At 45.1% G+C, this 16,153-nt stretch overlaps 2 protein-coding genes across 5 annotated transcripts in view; both read right to left on the bottom strand.

The window, feature by feature from the left end:
- Nucleotides 1-8,098, bottom strand: part of RECK (reversion inducing cysteine rich protein with kazal motifs) — a 68,015-nt gene extending 59,917 nt beyond the window's left edge. The window contains exons 1-3 of one of the 2 annotated variants that reach the window (XM_061995234.1): nt 8,010-8,098; nt 4,463-4,521; nt 1,154-1,228 (exon numbers count right to left, since the gene is read on the bottom strand). In XM_061995234.1, coding sequence (XP_061851218.1) covers nt 1,154-1,228; nt 4,463-4,521; nt 8,010-8,085 — 210 coding nt within the window. In that variant the 5' untranslated portion in view covers nt 8,086-8,098. The remainder of the gene's footprint in view (nt 1-1,153; nt 1,229-4,462; nt 4,522-8,009) is intronic. The other variant, XM_061995235.1, reaches the window with a different exon arrangement.
- Nucleotides 8,099-9,320: 1,222 nt separating this feature from the next.
- Nucleotides 9,321-16,153, bottom strand: part of TGFBR1 (transforming growth factor beta receptor 1) — a 37,226-nt gene continuing 30,393 nt past the window's right edge. For 2 of the 3 annotated variants that reach the window (XR_009818587.1, XR_009818588.1), the window contains exons 14-15: nt 12,516-12,588; nt 9,321-9,588 (exon numbers count right to left, since the gene is read on the bottom strand). The gene's annotated coding sequence lies outside the window, so the exon portion shown is untranslated. The remainder of the gene's footprint in view (nt 9,589-12,515; nt 12,589-16,153) is intronic. The other variant, XR_009818589.1, reaches the window with a different exon arrangement.

Here is a 16,153-nt window from a genome sequence, read left to right on the forward strand (position 1 = left end):
GAGAAAGTATCTGTCTGGTCCAAGTCATATTCATATCCACACACCAGCTTGAAAAAGATCCCCAAACAACAGATATAACACCCATGCAACAAAAGAAAGGGGTTTTAAGGTACTCCAAGGACCAGAGAAATGCAGCTTAGGGAAAGATAATTACATGGAAGAAAGAGTCATCTAAGTGAGGTTTATTAAGAGGAAAAGTCACAATAGGGATGTTGGGTCCACCCTGACTGCAATGCCCTTCTGGTCCTGAGCACTGGTCCTGTTAAATGACCTAAGTGGCTGACAGCATTAGGCAGAAAAATTCTGTCAGCTTTCCTTTATTTTTTGGCAGAATTTAAGGCCAACTGTCAGAAACAAGCACATACTGCAGTTATGGTGGGTGGGCTGTGTTAGAAGCCTGGAGGGTTAAAAGGAGTTGCTGTACTATGCATGTACATCCTGCAACTGGAGGCTTGCAACACCTAGACAACACGATCACAGCGCAGTGTTTAAACTGACAAGGACACAGAAAAGCCTTGAAGGATTATGTGTTTTAGCACAATGTGATCGAGCTTGTTTCTAAGTTAGAGATGAACGCAGAGATGCAGGCAGTAAGTGACAAGTCAGGGAGCTTTTAGGAAAACAGAGGACTTTTAGGACTCTCACTTAACCAATAAGAGCATTACTTCAGTTTGTCAGATATGGCCATAAACCATTCAGGGCAGCAATGAGGGTGTCCTTGCCTCGGCCAACCCACATCTCACAGCTCTGTCCCACGCACAAGCTGGAGCACACGCTTTAATTCAAGTTGCTGCCACAAACATCCAAGTGGCCCAGCGTGATTTCTTACAACAGAGTTTTGTTGCATTTCACAGCTTGGGCAACCAGGACACCCAGTAAAATTGGCAAGTCCCATTTTATTGCAAGCAGTGTAACACAAGATGGCTTTAAAAAGAAAGACTCATCTTTGAGGACCAAAGCTCATTATAAGAACGCTTCTAGTCCTCATAACAAGGGAGAAAAAGCCTGAAGACCTCACATGTTCTACCAGCTCAAAACTCGGGGAGGAAAGAAAACACAAGTAATTTAAAGGCCTTGATTTCTGCAAGCAAAACTTTGCCCACGTAAGACTGGTTGTGTTGCTTTCTTTAAATAAAACACTTGCAAGCCTTACCATTGATTCTGGACAATACTCGGGTGCTCGTTGCAGTAAGTGCTTCAGTCGGGAATCACTCTTGGAAGACAGAATCTGTTAGAAAGAAAACCCACCTTAAAATATGCAGAACGTAACTACACACTGGACACTTTCAAGTGATTTGTTTTTTCTCTTTCACCGCTGTCTACCCTTTGGCAACTTGGGGTCACAGTTAATACACAAACAGTGCAAAGCTAAGATTTTCTTTTCTGCATGACAGTCTTGCAAATATGCTGCCCTTTTGATGAAGGAGGAATTGTTATGTTTAGAAGCAAAAGAGGATTTCCTCCTCAATCAGGAAGTTTCTGTTGATGAGGCAGCGTGAAGAACATCGAGGATTTCTGCGCTATGCATCGAAATATTACACAACTCTGCTTAATTAACCTTCTGCTACATGTTTCATGACCTCAGGCAACTAAACTCCTTCCAAAAAACCCTGAACCAGGTTTGTTTTGTGGAACAAAGATGAACAAAACCTGGAACAGCTAGACTAACATAACTAATAAGGGAATGAATTCCACTCACAGCAGAGCAAGTTAAGCACCAGTGAAGCAAACTGAACACCCAGAAGTTTATGAGAGTGGATGGGATGCAGCTGAGGCTGTGGAGAACCTGTAGCCACTGTCACTGCAAGGCAGCTTTGCTGCCATTTTTTCGGAAGACCATGGTGACTGGGCGAGGTTCCTGATGAGGGAAAAAAGGACAAACATCCTATCCCACAGAAAGGCAAGGAGGATAATTACAGGAAGCAAGCATTACTGGCCATTCAGCCTAACCTCACCCCACAGGAGCACTCTGCAACAAATCCTCACTGAAGCCATGACAGGGCTCCTGTTCACACTGAGGCAATGCTGCTATCCTCTGCTGCTTTCTCTGAGTTCAGGAAGCTGACCAGAGCACAGCTCCCACAGTTAAAGCGTCACTGACTCAAGGACAGACACCATCCTCTCCCTGCAGCCCCAGGCTCGGACAGACATGGGTTCCCCCTGTGCCATGAGTGGCTGGCCTGGAGACTCCTGCTGGCCATAACAAGCACCTGCTGCTGGCCCTTTCCATCTGAATCGGCTGTGTCAACATCCAAATTCCTGGCTATGCACCCTGGGCAGTGGCAGTACCTAAGCATCAAACAGAAACACAGGGCACAAACCTGCTCTCTTTCCCTGCTGTCCCTGGCAAGCAACGGCAACATTTTATGGCTCAAACTACCAAGGCTGGGAGAAAAAGATTTTTAACATTACTATTGAATAAACGGCCAAGTGGGGATGGTACACTGTGGTGGTACAGACACAACGAGTGCACAGCCAGTATTTCACAAGAGATGGTTGGGAGGACAGAGAGGCAAACCATTCAGCCAACTCTGCTCCCTTGCAGTCAGCCCCCATGTACGTAACACACCACATTTCTAGGATGAAGGTTAAGACAAGGGGGTAAGTATCAAACACATTCTAAAATGGATTCAACAAAGACAAAGTATTTGAGTCACGCAGCACAGAATTGTTACAGAACATGAAAATCAGCAGAAAAATAGCAGGCAGCCCCTTCAGTCAGTTTGTGGACCACTCAGAAAGCAATGCCATAAGCCTTCTGTGAGGTAACTAAGCTCCTTACAGAACAATTTGAGGGGCAGCAGTCTCGCTTTAGACTCATCCTGGATCTCTCACCACAAAGATTCTGAATATGCTGATTATCTGAGTAGAGAGGTATCATTCACATGAGACAAGATGAGAATATCATAGAATCACAGAATGGTAGGGCTTGGAAGGGACCTTTAGAGATCATCTAGTCCAACCCCCCTGCAGAAGCAGCGTCACCTAGATCAGGTCACATAGGAACATGTCCAGGTGGGTCTTGAAGATCTCCAAGGAAGGAGACTCCACAACCCCTCTGGGCAGCCTGTGCCAGGGCTCCCTCACCTGAACAGTGACACAGTTTTTTCTTACATTTAAGTGGAACCTTTTGTGTTGCAGCTTCACCCCATCACCCCTTGTCCTGTTGCTGGCTACTATAGAAAAAAGGGATGTCCCAACTCCTGACACCCACCCTTCAGATATTATTAAATGTTAATGAGATCTCCCCTCAGTCTCCTCCAGACTAAACAGCCCCAGTGATGAATTTTTACAGCAAAAAGCTCAAGGCCTTTCCTGAAGAGCTCACAGGAATTCACATCATAAACTGGGAACTTGAAACCAATGGAACAGAAGAAAGAACTGGACCGATTACTCCAAATGCCCTCTCAATGCAGGTACTAAACCTGCCACTTAAATCTGTTTGTATATAGGAACGGATATCTTTCTCTCACAAGTAAGTTTTAATGCAATATTTAAGACTGAGTCTTATACTGTTGATCATCTGTATTCAAAGAGAGAAACTTGTGCTGAAAGGGCTGCAGGAGTAATTGTAGGACTTGGGAGTCTCTTACGCAAAGAGACTGTAAGACTCTTTCGTGTTTGGCCTTACAATGGGAAAGCTGAAAGGGGATTTCTACAAATAGGGAGGGAGAAGTGCCATTTAAATACAAGTTTTGTTAGCAAATCACAGATAAACTCACTCATAGCCAGGTTCAGTGCTGGCATAGCCCCAAAGTGGGTGATGAAGACACGAAAAGGGGGCAGGTACAACGTAAGGACTGGATTTTAACACGAGAGCTGTGGACACGTGTAGGTCTGATTTACTGATGTAACATTTCTATGTATGTAAATTTATATAAAGGCACACATTCAAAGATGTTCACCATCCTGTCCCCAAAGGTATAAATCTAAACAGGAGTTGTGGAAAAATATTTCCCAAGCTTGAATTTAGCACAAGCAGCCCTTTGTTATTACCTTATGAACAGAGTAGGCAGAGTTTTTCAAAGCCATGTACTGTTAACAAAGTACCTCAGATGCTCAGCTAGGAAACAAGAAGTGGCAGGGAGGAAGAGCAGTACCAACGTCTTGTTCTTCTTTTCAAATTCTCAAAAACTTGGAAACACACGAGATCCAGAAATGACACAAAACACCTTCACCCCTCCCGTTTCTAACACACCTATCCCTTCTTGACCAAACCCCGACCTCAGCTTTGTACCTCTATTTTAACTCAACCTCAGCAGAACATGTTCTCCACCATGAAAGGACAAGGACTACAGTTTTAAACCCTGAAGTTCTCATTTAAAAAACAATGTTACATCTCACGATTCACATGTAGCATTTGCACACAAAATCCTTTGCTTATAACCCTAATCCCGCTACATCATTCCCTAAAGGCAGGCTTGTAACTCTGAGGGATTAACCAAAGGTAAACCAAGCTTACCTGTTCACAGACATCACGGCACATTAAGTTGTCCTTTGCGTGGTAACAACAAGACAAGCCTATGGAAAAGCAGGAGGAGGGAAAAAGATATGTAAACCACTTGAAGCACTTCAGTCCCCCTCCTGAGCAGAAGTGCCTGCTCCATTGCCTATCAGGAGCATCTGCCTGGTCCACGGGTAGCTGTGAGAAATCTTCCTTCCCAGAAAAAAAGACCATAGAGACTAATAGGTCTTTGGAAGTGGAATTGTCCCCCAGAACCTGAGAAGTGTGAGGAGAAGGAGACAAATGGTGCAGGACCCCCTTTTCCCACAGAGGTGAGCACAGCTGCTCGCTGACCTCTGGCTTCTTAAAAACCTGGAACATAACTGTAACTTGTTTCAGTAGTGAAGGATGATTAAGAGTGGTTTTGCCTGACTAGACGGAGCCACAGAGCAAACACAGCCCTGAACAAGCCAGCAGGAAAACGAATGAGAACCGGAGCACCGAGAAGCCACGAAACACGATCGTTTAAAGAGGCATTTTCGATGTTATACTTTGTTGGGCTTTGTTCCACCTACCACACAAGTATCTCCTTCATTCAGAGTTCACCTTGGCCAACGTAAGATGAATTGCACAACTCCTTGATATTCATTTTCATCCTTCCTGCCCAGCGCTTGGAAACTGACAGAGGTTTCCTTCAAAGCTTTTACTTCCGTGCACATCTTCACTCACGGGATCATCTAATGATTACAGCTTTCTCTTCAACTCTATCTGAACTACATATTGCACCAACACAACATAAAGGGATACTGTGCCACGGCACCACCCATATAAAGCTGCGTTTCACAATGCTTAGTTATGAAATGGATGTTAGCTGAGCCGACAAGAGGGATCTTGGGCATGAATTCCTCGGTAGCGTCCCAGATTACAAGTGTTTACATCTCAAAGCTTACAGCTGCTACAAGAAGATTTCCAAATGAAAAAACAGAAGAATCCACCATCAGCAAACCCAAGATTCTCCAATATTGAAATGGATTTAAAAAGAAAAGAAAATGTCGGCTTGAAAACGCCGAGGAACCAGGAGAGGGTGACGCTGAAACAGTTGTCTAAAGCAGCCACCCCTTAAAATGGCCACTACAGGACTGAGCTGTACTTTAATGCAGCAATCTGTCATTCCTGAAGAGGACAGGGGAGAAACCAAAGGAGGATGTGTAACTGGTGAACGTTTTCATTGATAACTGGATAACCTGTGATAAATGGGGGCAGTGGTGAAATCCTGCTCACAACGGGATGAAATAAACCAAGGAAATTGTGAAACTGACTTGAATGGGTTTTGCCAATTTTCTACCACGGCAGCAAAACACTGAGATATGAAACAGATGGCTCACAAATCTTTCCAATTCGAGGGCTGCACATGGGATCTTGCAGGTTTTCCTGCACTGCTCAGCAAGCCCATCTGTGCCAAGAATCACCTTCATCACCACGGGCTGCACCGCGTTCAAGCATCAGCTACTATTTCACTGAAAAGCTTTGCTGTGTGCTTTCTTAGCCCTGTTATAAAGCCACAGTATGAGAAATAGACATAACAAGAATCAAAGCCATTAACTTCTAAGAACAGACAGCTGTTTTCTCAAGGCAAGAGTTGCCCTTATTTCAAGCACGGTAACGTGGGTTCACAGAGAAAAGGTATCCAGTAAATTAATTGTCAGAAGCAAGAAAAGCTAGCCCAATGTGCCTAAATGTGGGCTTTACTTACAGAGGTACTGGCTACTCAGATCTGGGTTTGTAGCTTCGCTTCACCCAAAGCCCCAGAAGCTCTCCATTATATACACTGTTATTGAGGGACCCCAGAACTCAGAGCTCCCAGTCTTATAGAGAACTTCACTGACTTAGGTGACGATGGGTATGTTTAACTGTGCATGTCACTGTGATTTCAGTTCCTGACCATCAGGCAGCATTTTATTAAATACTTGCTTTCATATATTATGTAATACTCTGTGGCCTTTTATCTATTCACTTTTGTGGCTCTCAAGTCTCCGATGATAAACAGACATACCTCCAGGGCAGTTCTTCTCAACCACTTCCACTGATGAGCTTCAAGTTGTACTAATTGTACCAAAGAGTGTAACTTCATGGCTGTTTAACTCCTCTTATACAACATCCTAATTAATCCAGAGGATCTTGAACTAGCAGCAAATTAATCTGGCCCAGAGCAATCTCTAATACTTCAGTCAGAAGTGGAGAGTTATTAAAAACACTCATTTCAAACACAGCTCTCTTTCCAGATGACCTCTTCTGAAACACAACGCCTCTTCCAGTCCATCCCTCCCTTTCTCATTCCTGCTCTCTGAAGTTGTACTAAAAACATTCCAGGTTTTGTTTCAGAACTTTTACTCACGTCCAGCTAGGAAACATCCGAGCTTCCCTCTTCGAACAATCTGCTATCTGTGCAGTATGAGTAGGTGCACCCAGAGAAAGGTGGGCTAGAGCTATGTCATGTTCCATTCATGAAACATCTGAGCTTCCCTCTTCAAAACAATCTGCTATCTGTGCACTATGAGTAGGTGCATCCAGAGAAAGGTGGGCTAGAGCTATGTCATGTTTCATTCATGAAACATCTGAGCTTCCCTCTTCGAACAATCTGCTATCTGTGCAGTATGAGTAGGTGCACCCAGAGAAAGGTGGGCTAGAGCTATGTCATGTTTCACTCCGTGACCTCTTCAGTGCCTTCCTCCTCAAACCGTGCCTGGCTAGAATTCACTTACAGCACGACAATGAAACGTCCACAAATGCCTCGGTGACTGCAATCTTCTGCTTTAAAGCGTTTCATGTTGTGTACTTTCTATTGCTGTGACAGTACTACGGACGTGATCTATTTATCAAAAGCTACCTGTCAGTATGTGCCGCCTTCTTGTGCCGTTACTCTTTTCTCCTCCTGTCAAGAAGCTATCTGCCACCCTCGCTTTAGTGCAGGGAACTGTTTTACCGCTATCCTCTCTACCCAACGGCTTGCTTTCACTTTTAAACCCCCCTCTATACCTCGATCAGTTCCTTACTGGAGACAGTGGCAAGCCCAGAGAAGCCAGGCGCCGTTCTGACGTTTCCTACGGCACCCCAGCAGCCGGGTTTTCCCCGTTCGGAGTCGGACCCCGGGGCCGCTCCGTTCCAGACCTTGGGAGTTCACCCGGAGCCGTCACGGCAGCCGACAATGGCCGTGCGGCCGCCCCAGGCTGCCCGGCGGGGCGCGGGCAGGCCGGCCGAGCCCCGCACGCCGCTCCCCCGGCGGGGCGAGCCCCCGCCCGCAGCCGCCGCCGCTCGCAGCGGGACGGGCGGACCCCGCGGCGGGAGGCACCGGCGCCGCGTCCCCGCGCCCAGGCGCCGCTCCCGCGGGCCGCCTGCCGCGCTGTGCCCCGTCCCCGGGCAGCCGGCCGCGGCGGGACAGGCCCCGAGCGCGACGCCACCGCCCCGAGGCTGCGGCCCCCCGCGGGCGGCCTCGCCCCTGCGCCATGTTGTCGCCGAGGGACCGGAGCCGCGTCCCCCCCTCGCGCCGCCCCCGCTCGGTACTCACCGGCCGCCGCGGGGAAGAGCAGCGGCGCGGCCGCCAGGCACAGCAGGGCCCAGGGACACCGCGCGGCCGCCGCCATGGCCCGGCCCCGCGCCCCGCGCCCCGCGCCCCCCGCCCGCCGGGCCCAGGCGCCGCCAGCGCCCCCGCCCCGCGCCGCCGTCCTATTGGCTGCCGCGCCGCGGGCCCCGCCCCTTCCCCCGCCCCATTGGCTGGCGCTGCGGCCACGCCCCCTGCGCCGCGGACATCGCGGCGGGCGGCCCCGCGGCCCCTAACGGGGGGAGCGCGCTGCGCTGAGCCCCGCGCTGCGCTGAGCCCCGCGCTGCTAGCGGCTGCGCGACGCGACCGTGGGTGTCCGGCCAGCGTGCGGGACCAGCGAACGGGAGGGCACGACCGGGTGCCCGAGGGACGCCCGAGGCAGAGCAGACCCCGCGGGCAGCGAGGAGAACGTGCGGCGGCTGCAGGCTCTTGCTTCATCCTCCCGGCTCGCTGCTTGCTCCAGCCGCCCGCAGGGCGCGGGGGGGCAGGGACGTGGCTTGAGCCCGCAGTGGCTCACGGCAAGGGTGAAGGGGAGAGGCAGGAGCTGTCTGAGCCCGGCCCCTGCCCCCCACGCCGCTCTGCATTACCGTTGCTCGGTTGTGGTGCGGCCCCGGCTAGGCTTCAGCCTGGACTGTGACCACCTCTGCTCTTCCTTCACCTTTTGTTCAGGGTGTGTGCTGGTGGGCTGCTTTCTGGCGTGGGTCAGCCATCAGATGCCAGCCCTGGCAGCTGCAGGGCGAGCTAACGCGTGGAGAGTCACTGCAGTGCACACAGAGACTCTGTCACTGCAGACACTGAGGAGCACCTTACCATCCCCGTTTGGGATTTTCTGGCAAAAATAAAACAGCCACATTTTTTTTGTAACCCAGAAAATTTGGTGTCCCACAGAGTGCTTACATTATTTTCCCAGTCTCTCATCCCACTGAACTCCTCCTCCAAGGCCAGTTTGACAAGCTGCCACGCTAGTCATGATTCCATGGTCTTCTAGAGCCTGGAGGACCTGTAGGAACCCAGTGCTCCTCCAGTTCCACTATCAAATTCATAAATGGTCCAAAAAAACCCCTCAAAGCAGTACAGAGAACATTCCAATGAGATGAAAAATGTTTAAAAATCTCATCAACCTATAAGATGAAAAAAATCTCATCCTATCAACCTATACACCAGTATACAGCGATTAAACTGTACTGCTACTTTATGGAGCAAAGCCATAAGAAATAACAGTACCTTGAGCTGTATTTGAAGTCTAACACATTCAAGTCGTTGCTTTAACTGTGAATTCAAGAAAGCAAAAAAGTGCCAAATGTTACCTGATTATAAAAGAAGAACTTTTCACACCGGGAAAGAAATACGATGCACATAGGTAAGTGAGTTCAGATGCCAGTTAAATAGCTGGGATTTGCCCCCTCTAACCACAAAGTTATCTCCGTTACTTTTCTGCCTGCCTGCTATCTCGAGGACTTAAAATTCCTCCTGAGCCCATGAGATGGCAGCAGATCCAAGCGCAAAGCTCGCCAGAGAGCTACACTTGTAGGCTGGTTTCTCTTGTCTGAAAATACAAGGTTACATACAAGAATAGAAGATTAGATGCATTTCTCCCCACACTTATACTAAATGGTTTAATTTGGCTTGATTTTGGATGAGAGTGAACCGCTGTGCTTCCCCTGAACAACGTTTATGCACATTTATGTTGTCATTATCAACACTGATTTGCTTCACAAGCAGGCAGAGGCAGGAGATGTCAATATGTCTGGGGATTTAAAGGCCCTGCATTGTCACTCCAAGTCACCGTTTCAGTTCCAGAAGAACTAACAGACCTCTGAAAGTGTTTCCCTCCTCACTTTAAAGCAGCAAACTGAACTCTGACACAACACAAGCTTTTAAAATGGGGCTTTCAGTAAGGACAGGATAAGTTCCAACCAAATTGTTCCAGAAAGCAAAGCACTTTGTTCCTGGGGAGTTTGGATGTTGAATCTGCAGGCTGCTGTTTTGCAGTTGAACCATCCATATTGGTCTTTGTAAACCAGAAACCCTTCTGCAAACGTATTTTGCTGTTTGGTGCTCCTGTCAACCACTAAGGTAAAGTGAATACTTCAATCCATGCACTCTGTTTCTTGTTACTTAGAACATAATAAAATCTGCTCATTCAGCTACATTCTTGTATTGGCTTGAATGGTTAGTTCACGATCTCTAAAGGTCCCTTCCAACCCCTGCCAGTCTACGATTCTGATTACATTCTGTTCTGTGTGGTGTTTGATCCTGCTTCCTTCTACTTACAATTGCTGAAACATTAAAAGGTTTGAAGACTACTCTGTAATTTTATGTGAAGGTCTCCCTTAGCTATAGGTGAAGATTCTGATGCAGTCATGGTCTGAATTACCGATCCAAACATAAGCCTTACTGAAAGAGACCTGACCTGATCAGGAGCCTCTCAGAAAGTAAAATGCCACCACATTCTTCCTAAACCCAGAGAACAACACTGTCCACCTGGCACGCATCTCTCTGTTCCAGCAGAATGCTTTCTGGGCTGAAAATACACTGTCCTGTATTTGAATGTAACATGGTTACATCTGGTTTGAGATGTACATAAATCCTGCAGACCATTAAAGGCTTCCCAACCTTTTCAGATCTTTGAGAACCAATATACAGCTCACAGGACTTTATCAGGCAAAAGCTTCTTTTCACCTCTTACACCTTCTGTTTCTATTTGTATCTCACTGCTGGAAGCCAGTGGCGTTTTCCTTCTTGGAAGTTTCTAACCCCACTGTATTGTAGCTATGGATATTAAAGAAAAAATAATTGCTTTGCTCTAATTGTTAGAGTGTCTACACTTGACAACTGGAAAGGTACTTAAACCACTTGTAGACCTACCCTAATTAGCATTAATTTGTCTAATCTGTCTATCAACAACAAGATACCTGCATGATAAGCCAGTGCCAAATTTTCAATGCACGTTGAATAGTTTTCCTGTGCTGAGGCTTGTTTTGTTCCCTCTCTGTGCTGGAACTAGGCCTGGCTTTGCAGCTAGCAGGAACTCCGGGCCCAGGTGTGGGTCTGTTCCTCACAAGCTGTAATCTGGCCAGGGAGGCTGTTGCCTGTTTCTTCAGGCTGAGGATGGGTTGCCACAACAAAGCCTCTTTCAAAGAGCTTTTGTGCTTAAACAGGCAAACTTTAGCTACTTTATTTTTCCTCTATTAGATCAGGCAGCATTTTCCAGCTGACTTTCCAAATAAGGAATAAGAAGGATTAACTTAAGTTCTAATTCTTAACCCAGAATTCTCTGAAAAGGCAAAACACAAAAGCAAGGTTTGGTGGCTGCTATGCCCACACATCAGAAACAGTGTGCAGTTATGCTGATGAAGTTGTATATAAAGCAACACAGATGCACATTAATGCTAAATACAACGTCTGCAATTAATTTTAAGCAAGTAGAACATGTGGTGCCTATTAGAGTTTATAACATCTTGCCGCAGGCAAACGATTAATGTAGCACAGATCAAGTCTGGAAGGAGAGCTGACTGAAAGTGATTTAAATAAATGTGCAGTATATAATTAATTACAATTTGCTATGAAGGTAATAAAGAAGTAAATAAGATTCTATCATCAGCAGTGAGCATAAGTCAAGGAACTACTCCATGGTTTTGGAATGGGAGTTGAAATAGGTCTGACATTCACTGAAAGTGGCAGCTTTGACATTCATAAAAGGTACCATTAAAATATCTGTCTCTGCTTTATGTTGCATAAAACTTTTCTTATCAAAGCAAATGACCTGAAACTAAAGTCACCTGTCAGCCTGAATTCAGTTACGGGATTAGAGACCCGTCTGCTTCTCTTCAAATGAGAGCACAGAGTGAAGGAAAAGATACTTCTTGGTACCAGAGCGGACGAAATGGACAATTTAAAAGCAGCTTGTGGACTGAAACATGGAGACCATTCATTCTGACACAGAAAAACCTCATCAGCAAAGCCTAATCACCATGTCCTTCCATGTTAAAGAAGGTGATTTTCTTTTTAGGCATTATTTTTAGCATCATCAAGATACATTTACGCTATTTGGTCAGATGCCTTTTACTCTTTATACTGCTTTCTATGCTCTGTATTTGTACTGATACATCCATAACAGAGTGGTGTATGAATGTAACTGCATCAATTTGCTGCCTTCAAAATCACTGAGAGTAGGCTGTTAAACCCTGGGTGGGGTAAAGGCTCTAATGGGACAGAAGATTATTTCCATGTGATTTCTGGAATAACATTAAGGGATTTGACAGAAGAGAAAGGTTTGTTATTCAGTCTGAGAAACTGGAAATGAGGTAAACAATACTGGAAGATGCTAGAGTTTGGAGTAGAAAACTGAAACCTTCAAAATGTGGAAGAAATATTTCAAATGAATTGCCTTCAGTCCAGGCAAACCCTTCAGCTATCCCAATGGCCAATCCAAATCTAAACTCAAGGGTCCCAATACAAGGTCTGTCATACCTGTACCTTAGTAGAGATGGGCTGTGCTAGTGGCAGTCTAAATCCTGTCTCCTTTCTGGCCTTGGCTCACCATCTGAAAGGAAAAAACCAACAGTTAGCAACTGAGGACACATCGACATCTTTAAATACAGATAAAATGGAATTAATCCTGCTTTTCAGCTCAGGCTTCAGTGCATCTGCCAGCATATCAGAAGTACGGGTGGGAGACAGGAAAAGATGTGCTGAAGAACACTGAGCATGCCATACGGAAAGTCTTCTGTGGATTATCCCACTGACTCATCAAGTCGTGTAGAGAGATTAGTTACTTCTCCATATGGTGCTTAAGGACCAAGTTGCTGCTGGAATATTTTCCAAAGGTTATTTTAATGTTTTGCTGGAGTATGGAGTTGTGTTAAAAATTACATCACAACCTGCACCTGTGGTGAGCTACTTTAGAAAGTTCCCAAAGAGCTTGTATCCATTTTCCCCGGCGTTTCAGCAGTTATCATAATCTCCCAATTAGTCATCTTTGAAGACTCGTAATTCATTCACTGCTACACACACATTTCCGTATTAACACAGTCTGCAAGCCTTGCAAAAATGGGTGTGGGCGGTATGAAATCATTTATGCTGCTAATTGACAATTATACAGTCACTTCTAGTTTCAAACAACAAAAAAACCAGTGTAGGCTGGTAGATAAAATAAAGGGGAAGGCATCACATTCCATTCTGTGCAACCAGCTTGTGTCACGCTGCTTAAATTGGCTTTAGTTAAACTGCCTAAAAGGATTACTTTAGCTAAAATGAAGTTATTGCATGCTAGCTATTCCATCCATTAGCTAGCAAGTCCTGTCAAGATGACATTAGACTATTATGTGAATTACAGATCAGTTCCCATTGGTACCTACACCTGAGTGACGTGTCAATTAGGGTAGAACTTCACTAGTGGGAATTAATCCCGAATACTCAAAATATCCCAATACTCAGAAGGTGCTTGATTTACCCTAATTGCTGTAACTTTCTGTAATGCAGATACATGTGCAAAATGTACATGTGAGGGAAGTTAGAGAACCCCGATGCCTTTGCAAGGACATTTTTTGATGAGAACAATGGGACAAGGCATTGGGTACAGTGGGAGGAAATTAAATAGTAGCAAAATAACTTGTTCATTTTGAAACCCTGTACAACAGATCAAAATTCAGATCCTAAAAACGGACTTTTGAAGCCTTCCCTTTTTAATTACTTTTATTAATATTTTTAATAGAATAATTACTTTTCCCTTTAAAATGCTCCTATTTACTTTTCTTGTCAACTGAAACTAAACCAGGCTTTAAAAACCACTAAGCACCTGATTTCTCTCATAACTGATATCCAAATTTAAGATACAAATGTGCACAAAACATAGCAAGATCCAAGTAAAACTGAGCTACCTGAATCAAGACTGAAGACACAAAAAACTGAAATTGAAATGTGAAAAAATACACTGACTGCTTTCAAGCATGTAAACATTACAGACTTGGTGGCCCAGCCTCCTGGGTTCCGTTGGCACTTGCTTCTCAGGTCCTTGGCTGTTCCGGTGGACTGTCATCCTGCCAATCTCAGCTCCTCCAGTGGAGCACAGCCAGGATGTGGGTTTCCATATCCAAGCCACAAAGCTATAAGCCCCCTCACCTTTGGGGCAGTTACAAGTAATACCTTGGTGATGTCAAAAATTAAATGATGTGATGCACTTTGTATGTACCTATGCACTTATGTGCACTGCTTCTGTTTTAAGTCTGCAAACAGCAAATAAGGAAGACACAGTAAAGAGATGAAAGTTGGGGGAGAACTGTCAGTGTACTGCATTTTCTATTACATAATGCACTTCTAGAGGTGCAAGGGTTCTTTCAAAAACAGAACCAAAACCGTATCTTTGGAGTACTTAGAGGGTCTGGAAGTCATCTGGTGTGGCTTCTGCTCTTTCTGAACAGCCTAGCTTTGAAGATATGGGGGGGAAAAAATGGTCCTTGAAATTCTTCTGCAATTCCTAAAGAAAAAGCTTTTTTAAAAACCCAAAGTTGATGTATGTATTTATTCAACAGCTATGAGTGCACCCTATCCAGCAACAGCCAGAACAACTTGCTGAGCCAACAGCTGACATGAAATTAACATCTTAACTACAGCACTAACACCAGAAAGGGAGTCTGCAAAATGCTAATATGGCCATTTTTCCTGAGAACTGAGGAAAGCACTATTTTCCTGTTTAATCTCAGAAGAACATGCTGAGGAGCTGCAGAATGTGGCAGCCTGACAGTAGCAAGGCTGGTAACCAGCCTGAGATCCTCTCCTTTGAAAACACCGAGGATTTTACAGAGAAGATTAGTTCCATACACCCGCCTTTCTCTGCTGCTACTGCAGATGACCGACAACAGTAAATCTTGTGCTTTGAGTTAAATATCTTTATAGAGTCTCTTTTCTTCAGCAGAATACACACTATAGGTCTGTCTGAGCAAGCATGGTGCAGCAAACACGCAAGTGAAATATTTTACAGGATATACTTGCACTCTTAGGAGTACTTTTAATGCTGGATGTTACAAAATGAAACAGTATTTTAGTTAGTGACATTATTAAAACACTTTAACTGAAATTGATCATTAAAGCTTTTGTTCAATTATTCAGCTATTTCATTTTCAACATCAGGTGGCAAAAATCAAGAGGGTTGGACTGGGTGATATTTTGAGGTGCCTTCCAACCCTTAAGACTCTGTGACAAAAACATTATGAATAAAAGCACTCTAGAGTAAGACCCCTTGATAGCATTATCTAACACTTACTGAGCAGTTTGCCTCGCTAGGTTTCTCCCTTGCTTCTGGGTCATTGATTTTATAATCATCTCAACCATCAGCACTGGTAATTAGATGTGAAACTCTTTTGTGAATTACAGAGCAGCCAAACAGCCATTATATATTTTTGTCAGTCCTAGTAGATTAGGATTTCTGATCACCTCGATGTATTATTCCCAAGACTAGATATGACACAGTATTTTATATGCAACAATAAATGCTACAGTTCTCTGACTCAAACACACAGCAGCTCCACTGCCTCCAAGGAGAATGGGTTATTTTTCATCTGGAGTTTGTCACAAGAGGTTTTTCTAACAATGAAAATTCCTCAGTGAGGTCGGCAGCACGGTTCTTAAAGACCTTTTTTACTTCTTAATGCCCCTGTGGTGACCCAAATATTTTAATATGGAGGTACACAAGACCATTTGCAACACAAAGTATACAATGTAAACCACCACCAATTATCAGCGTGCGTCACTGCAGCGCAGTTACACAGCCACTCATTTTTGTGGCAGCAAGGCTGACTTTCTACTGGAATTTCTTGATGTCATGTCTGATGCTAGGAACCCTAAAACACAAAAGAAATTCTGCTCATTGAATTGTGTTACTATGCTTGCATTTGAAAGCAGTTTGTTGTGGTGGGATTGGATCAAGAAATCTATCAGTAGAGCTACTCATGAATCCCAGCGTTTTATGCTTTTTAAAGGGAAAAAGCCCAAAATACATTTCTCATCTTTTTTTGTGCCAATAATCATGAACTCCCTGATCTGTAAGGACTGTGTTCTAATCATAGAATCACAGAATCTCAAGGGCTGGAAGGGACCTGGAAAGCTCATCC

Source organism: Colius striatus, chromosome 4, assembly GCF_028858725.1.
Source record: "Colius striatus isolate bColStr4 chromosome 4, bColStr4.1.hap1, whole genome shotgun sequence".
Lineage (NCBI taxonomy): Eukaryota > Metazoa > Chordata > Aves > Coliiformes > Coliidae > Colius > Colius striatus.